General features: G+C 36.8%; 1 protein-coding gene across 2 annotated transcripts in view; it reads left to right on the top strand.

Annotated features, from left to right (window-relative positions):
• The window catches only part of LOC117403197 (formin-2-like), a 197429-nt gene that overhangs the window by 31859 nt on the left and 138796 nt on the right, over positions 1-26774 (top strand). For both annotated transcript variants that reach the window (XM_059023818.1, XM_059023819.1), the window contains one exon: positions 432-576. In XM_059023818.1, the coding sequence (XP_058879801.1) occupies positions 432-576 (145 nt within the window). The remainder of the gene's footprint in view (positions 1-431; positions 577-26774) is intronic.

Here is a 26774-nt window from a genome sequence, read left to right as displayed (position 1 = left end):
TCATAATGTTAACAGAAAAATTTCCAAATGCAGACACAACACAGTATTGAATAAAGTTACTGTAAAACTGAGGATAACTGCTGTGTTAAATCTGGAAAGCCACAATGTTGGAAACATACATGAAACAGGTGCAGTGCTATAGACTGCAGTAAATTGCATAACACGGTAGGGTGAAAGTTAAGCAACAGTCTAATAGCTGTATTCCATCACTTGCCCCCAGCTTAATCCAAACAGCTCTTTACTTGCCTATGATTTATCCAGAATTTGTCAGTCGCTTAAAGTTAAACCAATTTAATGCACATTAATACATAATTAAGTTACCTTGCAGCACTGGAGACAGATTAGCTTGATATACTGTCCTGTTTTATGATGAGACATATTTACTGCGCTCATCACTTTTTTTTTTCTTTTTGTTTGTTGTTTTCTCTAAGGGAATCCAGCGGTGCTTTGGTGTGGGAGAAGACTGAAGAACCGCCAGTGGACTTTAATGAGTTTTTAGATTTGTTCTCTAAAACGGCTGTCAAAGAGAAGAAGCAGTCCCTGTCAGATACTTATTCAAAGACAAAAGCCAAACAGGTGAGTTAATAGTGTGTGTGTGTGTGTGTGTGTGTGTGTGTGTGTGTGTGTGTGTGTGTGTGTGTGTGTGTGGTGCTGGTGGTGGTGGGAGGCGTGTAGAAGCTAAGCACCCTGTGTATTACATGCATGACTGGGCAGTCTCTTGTATGCTACTATGTCAAAAATACTATATTTGACCACTTATTTAATAAAAGGGTGTGATTTACCATTTTCGATTATAACTACTTGTTTTTTAAGCATGATCTGTCCCCAAGATTCCCTTTGGTAACCCCTAGCAACCACATAAACCCTAAATACTGTACTTTAGCAACGTGAAAATAAGAATGTATACAAAAAGTAAAGTTCAACATCCAGTTGATTTCAATGAATATCAATATATTTGAATAATATAATTTAAGTATTTAAAAATACTGTACAATAGCCAAACTAAAAGCTATTAAAAAATTTAAAAAATGTATAAATAAATCATCAAATTCTCCTAAAATGTGTAGAAGTATGTGGCTATACATGTGTAATAATATTTTCCTTTGTATAGAATTGGTTCATGAATTGGAATACAAGCTTGGTTTTAGGAAGCTTTGCTGGGTGCTCAACATTGGCTTAATGTGGTGCCAAAGCAGTGCTTACCGGTTAAATGAATAATCAAAAAGTCATGTTTGACTGTAATACATCAAAGGCTAGTTGTGAAGGTATGCAAGAACCTTTATACCCTTTTTTTAATAGTCTTTTAGAACCCATTCAGCACTAGCTGGTATCAAGTACTAATATCATATTTTATATTCGAGTACAAGGACTTTGTATTCAGTTTTATTTTATTCATTCATTTAAAATATTTGCACAAGTCCAGTTAGGTTTTGGAATCTCTTTTGCCTATTCATAAGTATAAAAGATAAAGAGAGGCTTAACAGTTCTGGTGGGTTGAGTTGTAATATTGCAAAAGGGTATTGATGCCTTTGCTCATAAGTATTTTTTCTCTGACTGTTGCAAAATTAATTGGTGCCTGCAGAATATTGGTTAATTGATAGTATTGCGTAGTGTTTAGTCAGTTGATGTAATTTCTGGTTTTAATATTTCAAAACTGTTCTTTATTTTTGTTTGCTGAAATTCATTTTTCCTTTTTACTGTTTTTTACGTTTGTGAAGACATTAGGATGTGTTCTACTGGCAGCATGTGGCGTGAGGTTTAGTATTCCTGCTCCTGAAACCAATAAAACTGGGAGCCAGTAACACGTGTGGTAAACAAACAGTGGTTAGACTGAGGCAGGCCGTAGTTGTGGTCGCACATTAGTAGATGTGGCTTAGAATGACTGTTTTTGCTTTTTCTTCAATGACAAATCATTGCAGCATGTAGCTTCTGGCCACTCAGTGAAGATGTAAAACATGTGATGATAAAAGCTGAACAAGATAGGTTACAGGCTTGGATTTTAGGACTCACTCCAGATATAATATATATGAATATATTCAGATGTAGGCACTGGCCGAAACCTACTTGACTTGGTTTCTTATAAGCTTTGCCAAATGCCTTATGGTTCTGCAGGAAACCTTGCATACAACACAAAGGACTCTGATCCATTATAAAAATAAGTAGAAAAAAATGTGAAAAGTAATCTCGCTGGAAGTAAAACTGAGCTTATTCTGTGTGTCGATGCTCTGGCATGATACTTACCTTTGGAACAGCAGAGAACCTTTGGGTCACATCTATTGTCAATTTTCTAGACCGCTCAGCTCTTCCCAAAGAAGAGTTCTAGTCTTGTTGAGGCTTGCCTCTTTTTGCTACCCAGTCCCTGACCATCTTCAGGCGCCTCCTCAATACACACCTCTTCAGACAACACCTGTAAAACTCAACTCTTCCCTTCTGGACTATACAGCACTCTGCCTTTTAATGCACTTTTTAACTTGCACTTATCTGCTCCCTATTTTACTGTATTTAATCCTGCACTTAACCCAATCTGTAGTATCTTGTATTTCACTTGCACTCGTATCTAACCCTGATGTAATCATCAACACTGTTATCTGCTCTTGAACTGCCCCGATATCAAATCGTACTGTGTTTTGTATTTGCTCTTATTAGGACTGAAGTCACTGTATTTTGTATTTTGCTCTTAATTGTACTGTAATTCTTGATTATATATTTTTTGTATACAACCTTAAGTCGACCTGGGTGTCTGCTAAGAAATATTATTATTATTATTATTATTATTATTATTATTATTATTATTATTATTATTATTATTATTATTTCTTAAAAAAAAAAATCTTACAATAGTACACATTCGATGATAAAAGCTGTTTTTGTGTACCTTTTTACTTTATATATATATATATATATATATATATATATATATATATATATATATATATATATACAGTGCCTTGCAAAAGTATTCAGAACCCTGACCAATTCTCTCATATTACTGAATTACAAATGGTACATTGAAATTTCGTTCTGTTTTATATTTTATTTTAAAACACTGAAACTCAAAATCAATTATTGTAAGGTGACATTGGTTTTATGTTGGGAAATATTTTTAAGAAAAATAAAAAACTGAAATATCTTGCTTGCATAAGTATTCAACCCCTGTGCTGTGAAGCTCCCAGTTTACACCGATGAAAGAAATTGCCCTAATGAGGACACAATTACCTTACCATTGGCCTCCACCTGTGAACCATTAACGTTGCTGTCACATTTTCTGGATAAAAACCCCACTGTTGAAGGATCATTGGTCAGGCTGTGAATCTGAAAGAAAATGAAGACCAAAGAGCATTTTACAGAAGTTAAAGTAATAAAGTAATACAAATGCATAGATTAGGGAAAGTGTACAAAATAATAAAATAATAAAAAAAATAATATCCAAGTGTTTGGATATCCCAGTGAGCACAGTTGGATCAATAATCAGGAAGTGGAAGCTGCATCACACCACCCAGGCACTGCCAAGAAAAGGCCGTCCCTCAAAACTCAGCGCTCAAACAAGAAGGAAACTTGTGAAAGAAGCCACAGAGAGGCCAACAATCACTTTGAAGGAGCTACAGAGTTCAGTGGCTGGGAGTGGAGTAATGTTGCACCAGTCAACCATATCAAGAGCTCTGCATAACGCTGGCCTGTATGGGAGGGTGGCAAGAAAGAAGCCGTTACTCAAAAAGTACCATCTGAAACCACGTCTGGAGTTTGCCAGAAAGCATGAGAGTGACCCAGCTGCGATGTGGGAAAAGGTTTTGTGGTCAGATGAGACCAAGATAGAGCTTTTTGGCCAAAACTCAAAGCGCTATGTGTGGCGCAAACCTAACACTGCCCATGCCTCAAGACACACCATCCCTAACGTGAAGTATGGTGGGGGCAGCATTGTGCTGTAGGGATGCTTCTCATCAACAGGGACAGGGCATCTTGTTAAAATTGAAGGAAGAATGGATGGAGCAAAATACAGGGAAATACTGCAAGAGAACCTCCTTCAGTCCGTTAAAAAACTGAAGCTTGGGAGGAAATTCACCTTTCAGCAGGACAATGATCCCAAGCACAAGGCCAAAGCAACATTGGCGTGGCTCAAGAACAAAAAGGTAAATGTCCTACAGTGGCCCAGTCAAAGTCCTGATCTCAATCCCATTGAGAATCTGTGGCACTATTTGAAAATTGCGGTCCACAAGCGTCGTCCAACCAACCTGAACAACCTGGAGCAAATCTGCCAAGAAGAATGGGCCAAAATCACTCCGACACTGTGTGCAAAGCTGGTACATACTTACCCCAAAAGACTTAAAGCTGTTATTGCAGCGAAAGGTGGCTCTACCAAATATTAATGTTTGGGGGTTGAATACTTATGCAAGCAAGATATTTCAGTTTTTTATTTTTCTTAAATATTTCCCAACATAAAACCAATGTCACCTTACAATAATTGATTTTGAGTTTCAGTGTTTTAAAATAAAATATCAAACAGAACGAAATTTCAATGTACCATTTGTAATTCAGTAATATGAGCGAATTGGTCAGGGGTCTGAATACTTTTGCAAGGCACTGTATATACACACACATTTCTTTATTTTGTATTAGAGTATATGTTAACATCCTAAGTCAAAAGCTGACCCCATCAAGACCAGAGCTACTCTTGGCTTGAGGTTTACAACCAAAATCAGAGAGTCAAAATCATAGGCTTGCGGTTGTCATCCTAATGCCGCTAGCATGTTTAAATAACTGGTTTGTTTGTTATTTTTTCCTTTTAATAAATATGATTTAATGCAAGCAAGTCTGGTTCCATTAAATTCTCTCAAAGTTTACAGTAGTTTTATTCCTTGTGGAAATCCACATATATTTGTAGGCCTGTTTTAGTTAGACAGCTCTCACTTTTTCCAAGGCTAGCACAAGAAAAAAAATATTGCTGCTTCCAAGTTTTATTTGAAATGACACAGGTTTTTTTTTTTTTTTTTTCTTTGGCTAAGTCAACCTACATGGTTGTGTGTGTTTTTTTTTTGTTTGTTTTTTTTTTTGCAACCATTATGCAAGTTTTTTGTTGTGATTTCTTTTTTTTTAATTGACAACACTTTATTTAGAAATGTAATTTCTAAATGTAAGTTTTATAATCTATTTTCATTGTTTTCCATGTTCTTCCCTTAGATTGCTTCAGACATTGCTATTTGGCTTACACTGGAGTAGGGACTGATTTCTGGCTCATACAGAACTTTGAAGTTGTAGACCCCGAGTAAGATAGTGTCCGATTTTGGAAAAGGGTTTCATTTTCGGTGGAAGCAGCAAAATCTGTGGAATTTTTCCACCTATTAATCCTTTAAAAATATCCTCCTGTTTTCTAGTGCTTCTCTGTTTTAACTGCTGGCGGAGCGCATCTCATACATAATTTTCTGTGGTTCTTAGGAGCTATAAATGAGTAAGTAATGAGCATTTAAGCGGTGTAATCCGACAAGAAAATAGTTCCTGTTCAAATGTGTTATCAATACTATATAAGCACAATTGAAACCTGCCCATATATATTAATTAGAGGTCGGCACGGGCCGGTACCCGCTGTGAAAAATACCTTCGTCTCTTTTGGGTAATAATTAAAAAAAAAAAAATTATATATATATATATATATATATATATATATATATATATATATATATATATATATATATATATATATATTCACAAATATTAATGTTATAAGTGCATGGTACATAGGGGCATTCAGAACAGAAAATAGGAGACACTTTTTTACACAGAGAATTGTGAGGGTCTGGAACCAACTCCCCAGTAATGTTGTTGAAGCTGAAACCCTGGGATCCTTTAAGAAGCTGCTTGATGAGATTCTGGGATCAATAAGCTACTAACAACCAAACGAGCAAGATGGGCTGAATGGCCTCCTCTCGTTTGTAAGCTTTCTTATGTTCTTATATTTCAATACTATATAGTACACAAACATTTAGTCCATTCAGATCTGTAGACTTGTGTAGCCTTTTTACATACTGGAAACATCTAAATAATAATAAACATCTGAGTTTGAATAAGGTTAATAATGTTAAATGCGCTTTATGCTGTGGGATTGTTTGTGACATCTATTAGCCATATTCCGTTGTGGTGGTTGTTGTTGTTGTTTTAAAACATGGCATCCAAGCAAAGGAGCATTGTGTGGAATTTCTTTACCAAAGCAGGAGATAATGAAATTTGCAAACTCTGCCAAGGAAATATTTCATTCAAAGGAAGAATATCTATCAAATAAACCATATCTGCACAATAACTGTAGACCAAGCATTTTGTATTGGAAGCCACACAGTTATTAATGGATCACACGAGTTATCACTGACATAAACCCAACCGGATGTTATGTGTTCTTTTCTGATTTTAGTTCCTGAGAAGAATATTCACCGCAGTTATTATTGTTGAGGTGTACTTGCTGCTCGCTGTGTTATTGTTTTCTGTAAAACCTTGATATCCTGTCAGTTAAGAAAAGGCTAATGCAAAGTTTGTTTTAACGTTGCCTTTATTATGCCGGCTAGAGACACATGCTTTAAACTGCATTGTCATATAGTCTACATTTTCTTTGAATTCTCCAATTAATAATCGATACCTGGGTAGTAGAGAGACCCGTGTCCGGTAATTTAAAACCCGACATGTACCCAGGTTTTCGGGTATCCGTGCCGACCTCAATATTAATGTGTGTTTTTTTATTTGTAATATTACCAATTACAATAAAGTTGCACAGTTTTGATCAAGTTAAAGGGTACAAATACATCAGGAAGCAATGATGGTGTACGTATAAAAGATTTAGGTTGTTAGCTGTACAATGTTTAAAATGAAAAATGCCATCGTAAAGCAGCTGCTTCCATTCATTCCTATTAAAATGACACCGTGTTCAAGTAATGGCTATTTAATTAGATTCAAAAAGTAAAGTTTTACCTTATCCACTAAATAAAAAAATATGTAGGAAAACTCTGTGAGCATCCCAAACATGTATTTATAGGCACTATACGCAGTAAAAAAAAATGATTTAAATTAACATTTCAGTACTGTCATGTAAGCTACTTACGTTTGACAAACATTTATATCGGTATATAAAACAAGAACATGGAAAATAGTTTTTAGCTTCATAATGAACTTTACAACAAAGTTTGCAAATGACATTCATAAGCACCTGTTTTACCTCTTGAGTGTGAATGACTGTTAAAAAATAGTTTATATCTGCAGCTTAATTTTATTGGAAGTGTAGCCAAATTGGAATGGCAACATTGTTTTGTATACAATTGAGTGTCTTGCTGCTTTAATTTAGTTGTGATTAGCAATCTACATTTGTATTGCTTTACCACAATTTCTTAGGGATTGTGGCAAAGTTTTTTGTAGTGCGCAGGAATAACACACACACAAGACAGTGTGAGTTCAGTAAAACAGCTCCGTTACGGCTGGGTTGTGTGACAACAGCACTTAAATAATAAGTACGGGCAATACATAGCAATGTCTATCGCTCTGTGCAAAACAAGGTTTTCAGTCCCAAAACAATAAGACACTAATAATTATCATACAGCACAGACATGGTCACTTCTCCTGATAGCGAGTGGTGAAAGACAAACAGTTCATGAAACAGTGGTGTAGTGTAGTCCAGGTTTAGTATTGGCTTGTAGCGACAGCTCCCCACTAGTGCTCAGCCGCCTAACAAAGACAAATGACAAACAGTTAGCACAACAAATAAACAAAACACGAAACCCTCATGGTAATTAAGTTACTTCTGTTTCCTTAACGGGTCCTTTCAGTAACCACATCAAAAGGAACAGATTATGGCGTCACATCCCCTAAAATACTCTTGGTCACACCTCCTCCGATAACTAACTAGTTCAGTCACGTCTCCTCCAATCCATGACTGACACATAGCTTACCGGCTTCAGACTGACCCTGGAATGAACTGCCCAACCATCCAGTACGAGGCACACTGTTCCTGTTACACAGCTCCCTCACAGGTCAGGATGGAGATTGTTGACTTGGATTCATTCCCTCTGTCACAGGGATCAAGTCATCTTTTGTTTATTAATGCAACAAATAAATAAGCAATACTGCTCTCCTTTAGATTTCCTCCCATATTTTCACAGTATTGAACATTGATATCAAAAGTGCCAGAAAATAGTATATAGAAATAAACACATAGAGGGCCAGGGGTTGATTGACACGTTAAAGAAGGTACCTTGTAATCAGGCTTTGAGCACCCCACTAAAAATTGTTCCACCACCACTGCTTCCAAATGCAAAAAATGTGTTCTTTGCCTAAAATTACGCGGTCTATAAACTCTCCCCTTCTCCTTGGATTTTCTTGTGTTTCCTCAGTGATAATATCAGTTGCTACTAACATAGGATCCATGTTGAAAGTCAGGGTGACCTAATCTTAAGTGCTGGAACTCTGTTTTTATACGGGTGTATATATGTATTGACCATTCTGAAGCAGGCGGAAAGCAAATTGATGGAAGTTTAAAGTATACACCACTTTGGTCTTTGGAAAATAGTCGTGGATTCTTGGATCACTGTATATTCCGCCAAAAAGAAAACGTCTCAATAACTAATGAACCAAACTAGCGGATAGATTCCCGCTGTTTTCTTCAGCCTTTGAAAATAACCCCCATAGTCTTAAATTCACCCCATCCAGATCTTAAACTATGGTATAGTTCCCCTAAATGTTGTGAAAAATACTTTCAGACAGTTCCCATATGATTCTACTTAAATATTTCTTCATGCCAGGCTGTGGTCTTTTTCATAAATCAGATAATTTGAAATCAACAGGCCATCAAAAAGTCTCAAACTTACTTTATCGTTTCATTCTACTATTTCAGATTTTTGATGTGAGAAATGAATACCGTCAGGTGTGTGTAATTTTTGAAAAAAACTTGTTGTCCAAGGGACAAAATGCTAGAAAAATTTTGGTTTTATTTACAATGAACACAATCAATCAGTTAGTGATTAACAGGGGCAGATCTAGCCTTGTAGCTTGACAAGTTCACTAAATTCTTCAAGATACACAAAAGGTTCCCTGTGACCCCACCTCACCTCAAAATGCATAACATACTTTAAGGAAATGTTCCTTTCAGTGCAGTTTTGAACATATTTGCTAGTAAATTTAAGTAACATGTTAAGAGTACTACTATAATAAGCAATACTTGGGAGTTATTCAAATATAAAAATCGCATAGGTCTGTTTTTTTCCCCACTTTCTCTATAAGCTGAATCCAACTCCTGATGTACAGGTGTTTTAGTTTACATCACAGATACAAAATTGCCAACTATTACTACTGCTTTGTGGAATTCAGATTTTTCATGAAGTTTTCATTTTTGTAACTGCTGAACCCCAGATTTTTAAATGACTTGTGTATAACCTGTCTGGTTTCTCTGCATTCTGTACTGTTTTTCTACCAAAATGCAAGCACTGTTTACAGTAGGCTCCATTGAATTCTGCAAAGACAAATTGTTTTTTCTTTTGTTTATTTCTATTATATTGAGGTAGAGTAGCTGAGTGTCTAAAGTAGTCAGGAGGCAGAAAGGAGACTGCAGGTTTATTTTAATAAATCAAAAGTAACAACAAAAACACAGCTCAAGCCAAAATAAAAAGGTAAACAAAAACAAGTCTTGCAAACAAAAATGAAACACAAAATCCCTCACCCAAGTCTGTCACTTTCATGGTGAGGTCTAAAATAAAAATACATGAGTGCTGCTGTATCTCTCGCTGGCAGCAAAACCTCCTTGTCCCCAGCTCCCTGATCCTCTCCCTAATGGAGCTCTAGTCTCCTTTTATAGGATGTGGCTATTCCCAATTATCACCAGTTATTCTATATGGGAGCAGCCTCATTCTCACATGTTTTTGGCAGGGACAGAAATTAACCCCATCCCTGCCAACCACCACCAAAACACTGCACTTTATTTACAAGCATTGTACAAGCATTTGTAAATGCTGTACAATTTTGAAGAAATTAACTAAGAATTAATAACAGAATAAGGGATATTAACCAATATTTAAAACTCATGCTGGGTTTGTTTTATTAAACAGTGACATTAGTTCGTTATGTGTGTAAGTTATAGTTTGACGGTGCAATATACAGTGCTCCCTCGCTATAAGGCTCTCAATTATAACGCCTCGGATATAACGCTCCTAACAGCATGTTCCCCAATTCACTATACTAGTGATTCATGCAATATTTCTACAGTAAGTACAGTACCAGTGTTAAAACTGTAAACAACTTCTCAGTGTAACTTCCGTTTCTGTCTCTCCCTTTTGATACAGTATCTGAACTGAAGAAAAGCTGCACTGCCACTTTATAACACAGACATCTTATTCAACATTCGTTTTATAACTAAATAAATATTAGAACTATTACGTGGTTATCTTTCCTAAAATGAATTTACTTTTTTTCCTGCGAGAGGAGCTGCTGCTTTCTCCGGGAGACGAGACGCTTCAGCCCCGCTCCGGCAGCCGAACATGGGGCGAGTCTATTCCCTCTTCCCGTCGTCCGACCCGCTCTCCTTATTGCACTTGGTTTGCTCATCTGTCGTTTAGAACTGAACTCTGGACCGCCGTTTAGCCAGTTATAGTTTAAAAACCGGCAATTAAAATGATCCACGAGTGGGAAATTTTACCTTTTTTTTTTTTTTTGTAAAAAATATAGCGTTGATTTACATTGTGCTTTATGAATGGTTAATTCACAGAAAATTACATTTTTGCTTTACTATACGTGCATGTGACAGGGTGGCTTAGTGGTGACATCAGGCCAGAAGCAGGAACAAGACAAAGGCAGTACTGCAGGCGCAAAGGCGCTTGCGCCTCTTTATTTTAACACAAAAATAAAATAAGAGTTAACAAAAACACTTGCTCACAGAGCAAAATAAAACAGGTATACAAAAACAAGTCACAAACACAAAATACTATGATCAGGCTGGGCAGTAGCCTTCACTGATCCTACTTATTTTTTATTTTTACACTCCTTTCTCGCTCGCTACTCCGAACACTGAAACAGAGTGCAGAGAGCTGCAGGCTTTTATGCAGGTGACCATCTCCCGATTAACAACAATTTAATCACTTAATTCGGGAGATGGCCACCTTCTACATGAGGTTTTTAATTGTGGATGGGGCTTCCCATCCACACTGCAAAACAAAAGTTACGGCTTCTTGTCATATATTTAATAAATACACAAATAAACAATAACACGGCTACGCAGTCATATTTACACATAATAAGTAATAATAATAACAAACCAAAACATATATACAAACAGGGCTTTGCCCTGCCCCTTTTTAATAATGTGCAGGGCTCCCTCCTGCTGCCCTGCTACAGTGCATTATAGAGTTTTATTTTGTATTTTAGTCAGATGTGTGTTGTGTCCCATGACACCCCCCCCCCCCCCCCCCCCCGCCCCGTTCGGTTATAACGACCCATGTTATATAAATATATTATTAGGGGGTTTAATTGATAAAAGCTTAGTCATGCCTGTGGGTGAGAATCGATTTAAAAAAAAAAAAAATCTATTTTAATCTAGTTTACCCACGTGCTGAAGCAAAAAGCAGAAACGAAGAAATCTAGAAAGATGGCAGAGAGTACCAACATTTTGCCATAGCTCAGAACAGTGTTTTTCAGTTGTTATTAGGGGGGCGGGCACCAAGACCTGACTGGAAAATTTCATTTTCCTGACTTCCTGGTGATTGTAAAAGCTCCACAGTAAATGACAGACTCAGTGGGTCTCCAGGATGATTGACTCTATCGACTATACAGGTAGGGATCACGTTTTAAGCTGACCAACCCCCATCCACAGAGCTTGTTGTTAAAGCCCTATTGTAGCTAGGCACCTCTATCGCCCAGCTCTCCTTCATTTGAAAGTATAGTGGTGGTGGTTTTTAATATCAGATACATTTTGTTCACAAAAATAAATACAAAATATAGATTTAGATGCAGCTTCAGTTTATAAATGGGGGGGGGGGGTTGCAGTGTCTTAGCTTTTAGTTTAACTTAAGCGATTTGCGGCATGCAGAATGCAGAAAACGAGCAAACGAGGGTACAACAAATCTAATAAAATTTAATAAAGTTTCATTTAAAAAAACCTAAGTGGGACAAACATTAACATTATTTAAAGGCTTGTCACAGGTATACTATAACAATACTGTAATGAGAATAGTAAAATCAGTAATAGTAAAGTTTCATTTACAGGGTTTTGCGGTGAAACAATTAAATGGGGTTTTAAATCCTCCATGTCCTTACTTTCTAAAGTGGAATGAAGAACGAGAAAACGAGAGCGAAACATTTAAGCGACTAGTTTTTTGTATTGGTGTTAATAAATTACGAATAGTGATTGTAATAAGGTGTATCCATCTTAAATATATATTATAATTTTACTGTTTATTAGAGGGGGGGTGGGGATTAAAAAAAAAAAAAGTTTGGGAACCACTGGTTCAGAAGGAAGGAAAATACAACTTTTAAGATTTGCTCTTAGGGACTTTCCTTTCACTGTAAGAGTTTATCTTATCTGAGTTGCAAGTAAGTTGATTTTTCTTTTTAACAATGTATTCTATTAGTTTTAAATCTGTACCATAGCAGTCCATTTACAGCTCTAGTCTAAGTCTTAACTAAATTAAAATGAAATAAAATAGCAGTAAATTAAATAAATTACCTGTTAGTTTAAAGTTTATACAAAAAACGGTCCAACATATCCAACACAGTATTGGTTGTAGTACAGCTGCTAATTTATAGTAATGCATGGCACAGCATTTATGTATTATATTAAACGACTTGCATCAGCTAACTTCAGATTACATGCAAGTAAACATTTTCATTTATTGTCAAATTGTTAAATTAGTTTCCTGTAAATCCGTTAGGTTTCATTAATAAGTGCTTGCAAAAAGTAGCATTAATACCAAGTGTTACTTTTAGTTATCTTTCACTACAATTGCATTTTATAGCAAACGGGTGTGATTTAATCTATTTTAATTAATCATCCAGATGAGGTGATTAATCGATTAAAAGAAAATGCCAAGATAAAAAACCTTTAATTAATTAATTAATTAATTAATTAATTAATTAATTAATTAATATATATATATATATATATATATATATATATATATATATATATATATATATATATATATATATATATATATATATATATATATATATATGCGCGTGTGTATATACATATATTTGTTTATATATATATGTGTTTATATATATATATATAACACATATATGTATATATGTGTATACGTGGGTTTAAAGCACACGTTTCAGAAGTTAACCAGGAGTATGCAAGGTAGTGATAATCTAGACTGTATTTTGTACTTTTTTCATTATTCCTACTGATAAAACAAGGAAGCCATTGCTTGGATCATGGTGCATTTATTACTGTTTTCACCTGTTTTTAGTTTTTTTCGTAGTCAGAATTTTAGCGTGGGTGAAACCAGAGTTAACATTATAACAAAACCACAGCCAACAGATTAAATTAGCATTTTTATAGACATTGAATAAACTTGGTATCCTGTTAGGTCACTGCCTGTTAAATTGAAAAAAAATCTAATGTTTTTACAGTTATTTAATTTTACTTTTTGTCTATAAAAATAAACTTCATACCTTGAAATTGTTTCCACGTTGTGATTTGTGACAGTATTTGTACTACACTGTCCAATACGATCTGCATTGTGGGCCTCGCATGTATCTACATGGGGTGGTAGAAACCTCAGTCATCTACAAATCGGGAAGCTATTACATGTTTAAAAAACTAATACCGGTAATTATGTACTTGTTCATTCAGGGTCGGTCATATAAACTGCAACTTAAGCTATCAGAAAAATGCTACCACATAAAAAAGAAAAAAAAACTAGTAGCAAATTAAGAATTTTGGGTAGCAAAATGCTACCAAATATATAGTAACTTTGAGCCTTGGGTAATACCTTAAATTTAAAATATTAGTTTGTGTGTTGCCAGAAGCTCTCAGCCAGACATTTCTGGGTTTTTTGTTATAAAAGATCACTTTCTTCCACAGCTAGCCAATCAGAACTGATAGGGGTGGGACGTAAACACTTCCGCAATTCAGTTTTCAGAAGCTTGTGTGGCTCTCTATAAATATACCCAGAGTGTCTAGGTATATTTATAGAGAGCGAACACTGGAAAAGTAAAGAAATAAAAACTACTTGTACAATGGGCAAAATATAATGGCAAAACTTGTCCCTCACACAAATCTTGTTGTCCCAGGCATCGTGTGATACGAATTGCACATCCCCGTACTGTACATTGTCCCTGTAATGAAGGAACTGTCAATTGGTTACTGTTTTTTTTTGTTTTTGTGTGTTTGTTTTTCTGGTAGGGAGGGGGAATGCCAGTAGTTTCTAGTTATACATATTTCCATCAGCTACGGTTTTATCATAATACCTTAGAGTACATTATTATGTGTTATATAACAACAATTCTCTACAATTCTTCTAAGGCTTTTTTTTTATATAATTAATTTTACCCCATTTTTCTCCCAATTTGAAATGCCCAATTGTATTTAGGCTCAGCCCACCGCTACCACCCCTGCTCTGACTCGAGAGCGGAGAAGACAAACACATGCTGTCCTCCAAAGTGTGTGCCGTCAGCCGACAGCTTCTTTTCACTCTGCAGGCCCGCCATGCAGCCAGCCCAGAGCTACGGTGTTGGAGGACAAAGCAGCTTACAAGCAAGCCCACAGGCGCCTGGCCAGTCTACAGAGGTCACTAGCCTCCCCCCCCCGAGTGGCGCTCAGCCAATTTGGGGACGTCAAGGCTATAGGGCGCATCCTGTGCTCCATGCGAAGCGCATTTACCGGATACGCCACTCGGGAGCCCCTCCTAATGACCTTTTTGAAGGTTTACATTGCAAAAAGTTTTCTTAACATTTCATAATTCCTGAAACTTTCTCAGCATCTGAAAACTTGTTGCTTTAACATTTTAAATAATGTATTGCTTTGAATGTTTCCCAATTTCTTTACCTGGGTCTCAGTTTGTTTAGTACATCTATATTTTAGTGGTCTTCTGTTGTGTTGCTTGTAATCAACGAGTCCAGCTGCTCTTCCCTTTTGAATTATATAATACATCTGATCAAAGAAGCCATTAAGTGCAGCATTCCTTCAGGCAGTCTTTTGGAAACATTTGTACTGAATTACTGTTCTGCTGAATATCTTGTTTGTTTGTTCTTTTTGTTTTCATGATCTAAATGGAGAACACATTCAGCACGTAGCTTAATGCTGTACTGATAGCAGAACATGCAAATTATATATGTGTTTGTATGATCTAGGAACTAGGTCTTTAGCTTTCTCTAATTGTATTAAAACTATGTGTTAGTTTTCCTCCATACTTTAAATACAGACCTTTGTGAATTATTAAATCTGGAGTTCAATGCTCATATGTCAAGAAATGTGGAGGAAGAGTTTACCAACACTGCTGCTTCAACAGTTTTATTTTGTTATTGGAACTCATTTTCTTTTGTGAAAGCCTGCTTTAAATTTTACATAGGCCAGGACAAAATATACCCTGTACCAATCCTGCCTTTTTGCCAAAGACTATCTCTGCATTTCATGTCAACCAGTCTGTGGAATTGGTCTTAGCCTTGTAGAATTCCAGTCACTGTGCAATCTTGCCCTTTTGACGGCTTTGGTACTCTCACCCATACGGTAATGGTTACGTTTCGTACTTGAAACTTAACTTTAGGTAATTGTCATAACCCTGTTTTTCGTGATATGATTTGTCCTGCGATAAAATTGTACTTTCGCTTAGACACTACCTTTCACGCCAATCATACACACCAGCTATATCCAGTTCCCTGAAAATGGACTGCTAGATGTTTTTCCTCCTTGCCTTGTCTTTATAATTTTTGTGTCCTTTATTGTACAGCTCCGGGTATTTTGATACTGCAAGAATTCTCTTTTTCTTCCGACATTGTTTATTGAAGGCGCACAAGGGAAGCTATTCCTCATTGGTCAGTTCCCTAGCTGCTGCGTGACAATCGCATTTTCAGTGTTGCCTGTCACATCGCAGGCAGTGTGCATGGCTTTTATCAAAAATGAATGTTTTATTTTTTACACATTCACTTATTGCATCGTGTCCAGTGTGTAGATGCCCTTAACATTCAAGGTTGCTGCATCCATGATTGCAGCAGGTGTGAAGGAAAAATTACGATGAGATCTATGAGCACAATGTTTTTGTGCCCTTGGGGGTGGGCCATGACTGCGTCATTGGCTCAGAGAGCAGCTTTGGCATCTCAGATTCAGGATTCGGGTCTTTTGGAAGTAAATACCCATACGGTAATGGTTACATTTCTATTTCAGGGAACCAGGGTTATGATGATAACCGAACGATTTGGATATAAGCAAAGACACATACATTCGAAACTAGTCCCGACAAGCGTGATTTCACACTCGTGTTATCCCACAGATACACATGCTGTTTTCTGCTAGATACTGTATAAATGTTGGTTGGTAAGTGGTATATTTAATTTTTTATCTATTGTTTTGTACCCATTGCCTGATTTATGAAGGTCAACAACCATTTTTCTCTTTTCATTTGTGAGTTCTTTCCCTATCCCCATGGTGATGGATGACAAATGGATTTCATATGCGTGTTACCTCATTTTTATACCCCAGTGAAACAGGATCCCATGGAAGGCCACAATACAGTTCCTTAAGACTGAGATGAACTTAAAGATGTAGAATGTTAATGCAGATTTAATTTTGTTTGATTTTACTTATAATAATCTTTAGGGGTGCCAATAATATATTTTTGAGAAAAAAATAATTGCTTGTTAATAAAAAACTTTCTCTGAGCAATTGTAATCCACTGTGAAAAATGTATCAAGTAAACACAATTCTTCAGCCTATGCATAATTTTGCAAATCATGCTTATTCATTGTAATAATAGTAGTAGTAATAATATTTTTAAAAGTGAATGCATTGTATTGCTTTATTATTTCTAAAAGTCTGATGTGAAAGATTAAGACATTTTAGAAGTGTGAAAACATGAGAATAGAATTATTGAAGCCACTGAATATTAATTTCTATGTAGTTTGCATATATACTGGTCTTGGTCTTGTTCTCGGTCTCAACATATCCGGTCTTGGTCTTGGTCTTGGTCTCAACATATCCGGTCTCGGTCTTGGTCTTGGTCTTGGTCTCAACATATCCGGTCTCGGTCTTGGTCTTGGTCTTTGTCTCAACATATCCGGTCTCGGTCTTGGTCTTTGTCTCAACATATTCAGTCTTGGTCTTGGTCCTGGTCTCAACATATCCGGTCTCAGTCTTGATCTTGGTCTCAACATATCTGGTCTTGGTCTTGGTCTCAACATATCCAGTCTGGGTCTTGGTCTCGGTCTCAACATATCCGGTCTCAGTCTTGGTCTTGGTCGCAACATATCTGGTCTCGGTCCTGGTCTCAACATATCCGGTCTCTGTCTTGGTCTCAACATATCCGGTCTTGGTCTTGGTCCTGGTCTTGGTCTTTGTCTCAACATATCCGGTCTCGGTCTTGGTCTCAACATATCTGGTCTCGGTCATGGTCTTTGTCTCAACAAATCCAGTCTTGGTCTTCGTCCTGGTCTCAACATGTCCGGTCTCGGTCTTGGTCTTGGTCTCAGCATATCTGGTCTTGGTCTTGGTCTCAACATATCCGGTCTGGGTCTTGGTCTCAACATATCCGGTCTGGGTCTGGTCTGTACATATCCGGTCTGGGTCTCGGTCTTGGTCTCAACATATCCGGTCTGGGTCTCGGTCTTGGTCTCAGCATATCCGGTCTTGGTCTTGGTCCTGGTCTCAACATATCTGGTCTCGGTCTCTGTCTTGGTCTTGGTCTCAACATATCCGGTCTTGGTCTTGGTCTCAACATATCTGGTCTCGGTCTCTGTCTTGGTCCTGGTCTCAACATATCCGGTCTCGGTCTTGGTCTCAACATATCCGGTCTCGGTCTCTGTCTTGGTCTCAACATATCCGGTCTCGGTCTTGGTCTTGGTCTCAACATATCCGGTCTCGGTCTCTGTCTTGGTCTTGGTCTCAACATATCTGGTCTCGGTCTTGGTCTTGGTCTCAACATATCCGGTCTCGGTCTTGGTTTTGGTCTTGGTCTTTGTCTTTATCTCAACATATCCAGTCTTGGTCTCAACATATCCGGTCTCAGTTTTGGTCTCAACATATTCGGTCTCGGTCTTGGTCTCAACATATCCGGTCTCGGTCTCAACATATCCGGCCTCGGTCTTGGTCTTTGTCTCAACATATCCGGTCTCGGTCTTGGACTCAACATATCCGGTCTCGGTCTTGGTCTCAACATATCCGGCCTCGGTCTCGATCTCAACATATCCAGTCTTGGTCTCAACATATCCGGCCTGGGTCTTGGTCTCAACATATCCGGTCTTGGTCTCAACATATCCGGTCTCGGTCTTGGTCTTGGTCTCAACATATCCGGTCTCGGTCTTGGTCTCAACATATCCGGTCTCGGTCTTGGTCTTGGTCTCGGTCTCATTGTATCCAGTCTCTGTCTTGGTCTTGGTTAATTTTGTCTTGACTACATTACTGATGGACACCCCCATACACCCCCTTTCAAAATGTTCACCTTTTGTTGCCTTATAGCCTGGAATTAAAATGCATTAAAATAGTTGTTTTGTTTAATTTATCTACACATCCTACCCCACAACTTCCAAGTGAAAAAAAAAAAAAAATTCTAGAAGTTTGTAGAAAAATAATTGAAAATAAAAACTGAAATAGCTAGGTTGGATAAGTGTCCATCCCCCCTTGTAAAAGCAATCCTAAGTTAGCTCAGGTGTAACCAATCCCCTTCGAAATCACACACCAAGTTAAGTGGCCTCCACCTGTGTTAAATTGCAGTGATTCACATGATTTGAGGATAAATTTGGCAGTTCCTGCTGGGTAGTGCATTTCAAAGCAAAGACTCAACCATGAGCACCAAGGCACTTTCAAAAGAACTCCGGGACAAAGTTGTTGAAAGGCACAGATCAGGGGATGGGTATAAAAAAATATCAAAGGCCTTGAATATCCCTTGGAGCACGGTCAAGACGATTATTAAGAAGTGGAAGGTGTATGGTGCCACCCAGACCCTGCCTAGATCAGGCCGTCCCTCCAAATTGGATGACCGAGCAAGAGGGAGACTGATCAGAGAGGCTACCAAAAGGCCAATGGCAACTTTGCAAGAGCTACAGGCTTTTATGGCCAAGACTGGTCAAAGTGTGCATGTGACAACAATATCCCAAGCACTCCACAAATCTGGCCTGTATGGTAGGGTGGCAAGAAGGAAGCCATTACTAAAGAAAGCCCACCTTGAATCCCGTTTTGAAGTATGCAAAAAACACTCAGGCAATTCTGTAGCCATGTGGCAAAAAGTTTTGTGGTGTGACGAAACTAAAATGGAACTTTTTGGCCTAAATGCAAAGCGTTATGTTTGGCGCAAACCCAACACAGCGCATCACCCAAAGAACAATGTCCCTACGGTGAAGCATGGTGGTGGCAGCATCATGTTATGGGGATGTTTCTCATCGGCAGGGACTGGGGCACTTGTCAGGATAGAAGGGAAAATGAATGGAGCAAAGTACAGAGAAGTCCTTCCACCAAGTATTAAGGGCAGCAGTGTGGAGTAGTGGTTAGGGCTCTTGACTCTTGACCAGAGGGTCGTGGGTTCAATCCCAGGTGGAGGACACTGCTGCTGTACCCTTGAGCAAGGTACTTTACCTAGATTGCTCCAGTAAAAACTCAACTGTATAAATGGGTAATTATATGTAAAAAATAATGTGTAAACAATAATGTAATTGTATGTAAAAATAATGTGATATCTTGTAACAATTGTCACCCTGGTTAAGGGCATCTGCTAAATAATAATAATAATAATTAACTCAGGGGGGTGGAGACTTATCCAATATCCAATAAAAACTTTTCCCCCCTTAACAGTGTGGAGTATGGTGTGTAGATAAGTGGGAAAAAAATCCTCATTTAAATGCATGAAACTCTGAGGCACTGACTTTCTATAGGCACTGTATATCCCCAGAATCTGATATTCTCAATAATGTGTGCTAAAAGTTTCATCACAGTGGTTCTCCAGATTTATGGAAAAACATGGGGTGACCTGTATAAGCATGTACGGACAGATAGACGTACGTACTGTATGACCGCCTCCACTATATTTCCTTGCCAGAGGATTACATGCTCAGCAGGGGAATACTGGATGCCTGTACCTTACGAATGAACTTTTATAAGTTAGAGCAGCTGTCTTAGGCAGTTCAGGGTTATATAATATCAAATCAAAACTGGTTACTTCTAAGCTTACCCATAAATCTTATGGTTTTTGTTTAAGTGTATCATAGTGATACTGTAGACTGAATGAGATTATGGTTGCTTACTATAAGAAAATAGTCACTCAACAAAGGCAGCAATCCTACATAGCTGTATTAGCATCCAGCCAATCACTGAGCGACTTTTGTCCTTAAATTTACTATACAAGTCAGCAATGGATTTACTAGCACCGGCATTTTGCATTCAGTATTTCTGGTGTATTACAAGAATCCTATAGTAAGTTGTATTAAATGCATTATATAAGATGACAGATCCCATATGCATGCTTTGCCTCAAGTCTATTACATTTTGGCAAAAACGTTATGAAAAATATGGAGACGATTAGTTACGCTTTGGATCTGAGACTTTGTATATGAATAAGATAATGACTTTTGTTGAAATTGTTGGATCTTGATGATAATGAGAATGTTTTAAAAAAATATATATAGCATTATATTTACCAAGGGTTTTTTTTATATATATATATAACTTTTGTGAATAAAACACAGTTCTGTAATTCAAGGGACTTCAGGAAAATAAAACTTTTGTGCAACCATGATAATCCCCTTAGTTTGTCACTCATAAAGCCTAGAAGTGTGTGCATTTAACCAGCAGTCTTGTGCATTATATATATATATGTGTGTGTGTGTGTGTGTGTGTGTGTGTGTGTGTTTTCTTGTCTCCTTCTTTTCTATTTCCACTTAAAGTATTTTTTGTTGCCTCATCAGTTAATAAAAGACAGCAGTTTTCTGTGTTTTCCTTGGCACGTTTTCAAATATTAAACTGACAGTAATATAAAGGGATCATATCATGCTTTTAAACCAATACAATGGGCAGTATTGAAAGTCCCATGAAGTTAGTTACTAAATCATGTGGTAGTAGCTGTATGATTTGCATTGTGCAATTTCTCCAATTATTGTCATAATTGCCTGTCAATGTGAGGTTTGGGAATCATAAAACTTCAAAATAAAGGAAATGTTAGTCCATAATAATGTAGCTTGTTGCTTTTTACATGGGCCAGGACATTCCTTTTGTGAAATGAAAGCAATTGGTTGAAATTCAGGGGTTAGCGTTTTTTTTCAACCTCTGCCAAATCTCCATAACAAAATGTAATTTATTTTAAAAGATAAAGATGTGCATTAGTAGTACTTTTCTTAATATTGTGTATGATTGTGTTATAAAAAAAAAAAAAAGAAAGAATTTTAAACTGAGGAGGATCTTAATACAGTCTCCATTATATTTAGCCAGCTGGTGTGCTCCCCTTATCAACATCACTGACAATACTGAAATAAGGACTGTGAAAAAGTGGGTTTAAATGTTTAAAGCTTCTGGTATTTGAATCCACTGCTTGTAATATCATTAAAATAGACCATATTGTCTTATTTTGGTTCTCTCAAAGCGCTTCATAAAATGTTACTGAAGAACATCTTCAAGTCAAGTGGTTACAAATTTCCTGTGGTCAATTATGGTTTACCCAGACTGCTCATATCAGTAATTAAGTTTAATGATGGCAATGCAGTGTTATATTTAGTGTTTTAAAACAACATACTATAGTACATTTGTTGTAAGATATCATTACTGGCCAGCTTGCTTTTATTAAGAGATGACTCTGATTAATCACAAGTGTGCCTCATTTGTGTGTGTGTGTGTGTCTAATATATATATATATATATATATATATATATATATATATATATATATATATATATATATATATATATATATAATCTCAGTGCTCCCTCGCTATAAGGCTCTCGATTTTTATAATGTGCCTCGGATATAACTCTCTTACAGCATGTCCCCCAATTCACTATACTAGTGATTCATGCAATATTTCTACAGTAAATACAGTACCGGTGTTCAAACTGTAAACAACTTCTCAGTCCAACTTCTGTTTCTGTCTCTCCCTTTTGATACAGTATCGGAAGAAGAAAAGCTGCACTGGCACTTTATAAAATCAGTAAATCATATATAGCATTCATTTTATAACTAAATAAATATTAGACATATTACATTGATATATTTTCTAATGTGTTTACATTTTTGGAATGGGAATTTAGTCTTTTAAAAGCATTTTTATTATTATTGTTTTTTTTTTGTAAATGTAACAATTTCACTAGAACAACCGTTCATTTGGGCCACTGTGTCAGTCACATACCTGAAAACACAAGACAGCTGAGCTGCGTTTAGCATTACAGCTATTAGTCAGGGATCCAGACACACCTGACTCGGGCTGCTAGCAATCCATCTTTTGTTTTTTTTGTTTTTTTTTTGTAAAAGTTTTTGGACTAAAGGCCTGCTCTGCCGGAAAATATGAAGAAAATCACAATTTTAATATCAATTTTTGTAAAAAAAATAAATACTGAAAATTTAAAAAAAATAGTCTTATTTCGCAGGCAAATTAAGTTTTCTTTGATTTCAACTTTGTTTTAAATGACAGATATACATGGTTTTCAAGTATGTGTCAATAAAAAAATAAAATTATATAAACTTTTTGGGCCTTTTCCAATGTTTACCCATTTTTTCACAAATGTTTTAGAGCTCTTTACAACTTCATAAATTATTCTTTTAAGCACTAAATCTGTGCTTGTTTTGAATAGCAAGCATTTGTAAGGCATTTTTAACTAGAAATGGTAGCTTTTGTGAACAAAAACAAAGCATACCCAGTTGGTTACTTAACTCGTTTAAACATTGATACCATAAACATCAATGTGTTGCACTGCAGAACCTGCTATCCAAGTCAGCTGAACTGTAGGGTGGAATTCAAAGGTGCTTTAAACTGAACGTTCTACCCAACAGTTTATGAAACCCTGAAGATTAACGACACTGCTTCATTGTACTTTTTTAGCAGGTTAGTGGCCCAAGATTTTGTGTTAATATATTATAATAATACTTACATTCTAGCATTACAAATTTATTCTTGAATTAAATGCCTTGAATGTATTTTTTTTCTCCTTATTATATCTGAATTGTGTTGTAACCAAGTATACTGTTATTCCTAGCTTTGGAGATATAGTGGTTGGGCCTTTCCATATGTCCTGCGGTACATTCATGTGCATGTCACACTTGCATATTTAGTCATATCTTAAGAAGTGGTCATTGAATTAGACTGAAACTTGGTATGGGCATTCCTTAGCAACAAGCTATTCAAGTTGTTCTAATATAGGTATGTTTCAATTAATGAAGACTATTTTCAGAAAGTAAAATGTAATCAACCTTGTTATGTATATAAATGGGTATTCCATTTATTGTGAATGCACTATAGCTCTTAGAGCTCCTCCTTTTTTTACAGCAGTGTCTGATTAGCTGAGTTATTTAAAGCTCCTAAGAGCATACTGTAATCTCAAACAAGGTTCAGACCGTATATAGGGATGGGGAATCCTGGTCCTGTTGGGCCGGTGTCCCCCCTGGCTTTTGTTCCAACTGTGCCCTAAATTATTTAATTGGACCAATTATTACCAATTATTGGTTTTATTAAGTAATTTAGGGCACAGTTGGAAAAAAAAAAAACCAGGAGGGACACCGGCCCTCCAGGAACACAGGTTCCCATCCCTGCCTTATGTGAAGCCCCCGAGTTCAGTTACTAATCCAGCCAGTGTGTTTGTGCTGGAATGGCTGACAGTTATTAATACCAGTTGACCTGACATTTTTTTTTTTTTTTTTTACACTGGTAAGTGAGGGATGAGCATGGAACCAGCACTTTCTATTAATCAAGAGATCCAGCTCTCATACAGACCATTCTAAATGTCTAATTTGTCAGTATGGGACTGAAAAGGTTTTGCTACAGAGATTTACCATATTAGGATAACCATCCCTACTCTATGCAATTAAAAACCAAGAAGATAATGTGTCTTTCCGACTTTTCAGTGATGTAAATATACAGGAGGAATTCATGGCCAAACATCCAGTTTAGCATTCTAAATGTAGAAACAACTTCACAAACCGAAAGACTGTAGAGCAGAAGAGATTGGAATATTCTGAATTTTCCACCATATCCACTTGTGGGCCTGAAAAAAGATCTATTATGAACACGCTCTTCGACACCATCTCCTATCCATCTAAAAGAAAACTGCTTTGTTTGTGACAGAAAATGTGACAAATCATGTAACTCACCTTTTATAAACATTTCTGAAAAGGAACGTGAATATGTAATTTGGAAGAAAGCACAAGAACTTAAAGATAATACCATGCTGACCAAAATTCAGGGCTTTGGAGACATGGTAGCAAACAATTTTAAGTATCATCAATCGTGCCTAAACACTTACCTCAACACCAGAATGAATTTCACTGTTTGGTCTGTGCTGCTATTTTTTAGCTGTTTTGTGAAGTATTTGAGAAGTGGCTCCTAACAGAGAACTACAGTGGACTACAGTGTTGTCAGAACTTTCTCTTCATGTTCAAAACCTTGTAGAGACTTTGAAAGAAAAAAATGGAAAATGCACAGCAGAACTGCTATCAAGTGCAAAGGACACCTTGGCAGAAATCAAGAAATTGTTGGCAGAATTTGAGACATCCCAGTGCACAGCACCAACCTGCCGTCTCTGGATGATGTATAGTGATATGGTCACAATCTTGGCTTGTACTTGGCTTCTTGTACTTCTCCTTCTTATTGCATCTAGCAAACCCTGAGACACCGAAGAGATCAAGTCGTTCTGAATCTTGCTATATACTGTTTAGAGCCTAGCATATTTGTCCCGCCTCCGCTCACTCATGATTGGACTGCCGTGGAGAAAATGCAGATTTTTTATTGGTTGATTTTATTTAGGTACAAAAATAAAATTCTGCACGATTTTAAATTGTAAAATAATTAATCTGCGATCAACTCTTTAGTTGATTAATCGGTCCTCTATCTATCTATCTATCTATCTATCTATCTATCTATCTCAAGGCTTGAAGTTAACGTATGTTTGGTAGCATTTTGCTTCCCAAAACTCTTAATTTGCTACTATTTTTTTATGCATGTGGCAAAGTGGTTTGCAGTGTGCAGATGCAGGAGTAATGCCGTGATCAATAAGTCAGACAACAATAATCCAGGTGCAATGGTGTTTTATTTATAATCCAAAGTCACTTGACAATTGTATATAATAATGAATGGTAGTACACAAGGCTGTGTACTACACAGTTTAACCGAGGGGTTCAGTTCCGGAACAATAAACATGATATTAAATACACACACAATATACAAACACAGTCACCAATCCAAAGTGAGTGCTGTAGTGCTTGTGGTGCTAATTCAATTTATCGTGATAATAGTGCAGTGTTGTCTGGGTTTTGTGCTGGCCTGTAGCTACAGCTCTGGATCCTGTTGGCCGTCTAAACAACAAATAAGTATAATTAGACATGACAAAAACAAAAAATAACACTCACGATACACAATATGGTTCTCCTTCCACGTTAGCATTAACCATAACAAAAGGAACAGATCACCTCGCTACTTCCCCTTATATACCGTCAGTCATGACCCCTTGGTTAACAATTGCAACTGCTCCTCTAATTTGTGGCTTCCACATCGTTTCCCTTCTGGGTCGATGATTTAGTGTAATGTAGCTCCGCTCTCTTTCTAGATGCCCGACTTCTGCCAAACCCTGGGAATGAATTGTCTGGCCATCCAGTCCAGGGCACTCTGTTCCTTTTACATAGCGCCCTCACAGGTCAGGAGGGAGATTTATCACCAAGAATCATTCCGTCTCTGTCACAATGCAGTAGCATTTTTCTGATACCTTACGCTGCAGTGACTGACCGTGAGTGAACACGTACATAATTACCGGTATTAATTTTTTTTTAACATGTACATTATTAGTATCTTTCATAAAGTGGGTAAGCATTGCTAATATAGTTTCCCTGACTTGTCGATGACTGAGGTTTGTACCGCCCCATGTAGATATGCACGAGGCACACAATACAAATCGTATTGGACAGTATTAAAGTACAGATACTATACCTACAGTAACAGAACAACGTGGATATAATTTAATGGTATGAAGTTTATTTTATAGACCAAAAGTAAAATGAAATAACTGTTAAGAACATTACGATTTTATAAGAGAACAGGCAATGACCTAACAGGATATTAAGTTTATTTAGTGTCTATAAAATGCTAATTTAATCTGTCACAGAGCTTATTTTGTTATAATGTTAACTCTGGTTTCACCCACGCTAAAAATGAACACATAAGAGGTAGGTCATTGTATTACTTTTATCAATTCTGACTACGAAAAACATAAATAAAAAATAGGAGCAAATAGCTAGCTATAACGTTACCATGATCCAAGTAACGTCTTCCTTGTTTTATCAGTACTAATAATAGACAAAATACAATCTTGAGGTGGATTTGAGGTGGTTTTCTTTTTATAACAGATTATCACTACGTTGTATACTTCTCCTGTAACGAGTGAAACGTGTGCTTTAACACAATGTTATATACTGTGATACTGTA

This window comes from Acipenser ruthenus, chromosome 5, assembly GCF_902713425.1.
Source record: "Acipenser ruthenus chromosome 5, fAciRut3.2 maternal haplotype, whole genome shotgun sequence".
Taxonomy (NCBI): Eukaryota; Metazoa; Chordata; class Actinopteri; order Acipenseriformes; family Acipenseridae; genus Acipenser; species Acipenser ruthenus.
This window is presented reverse-complemented; position numbering and strand designations above follow the sequence as displayed.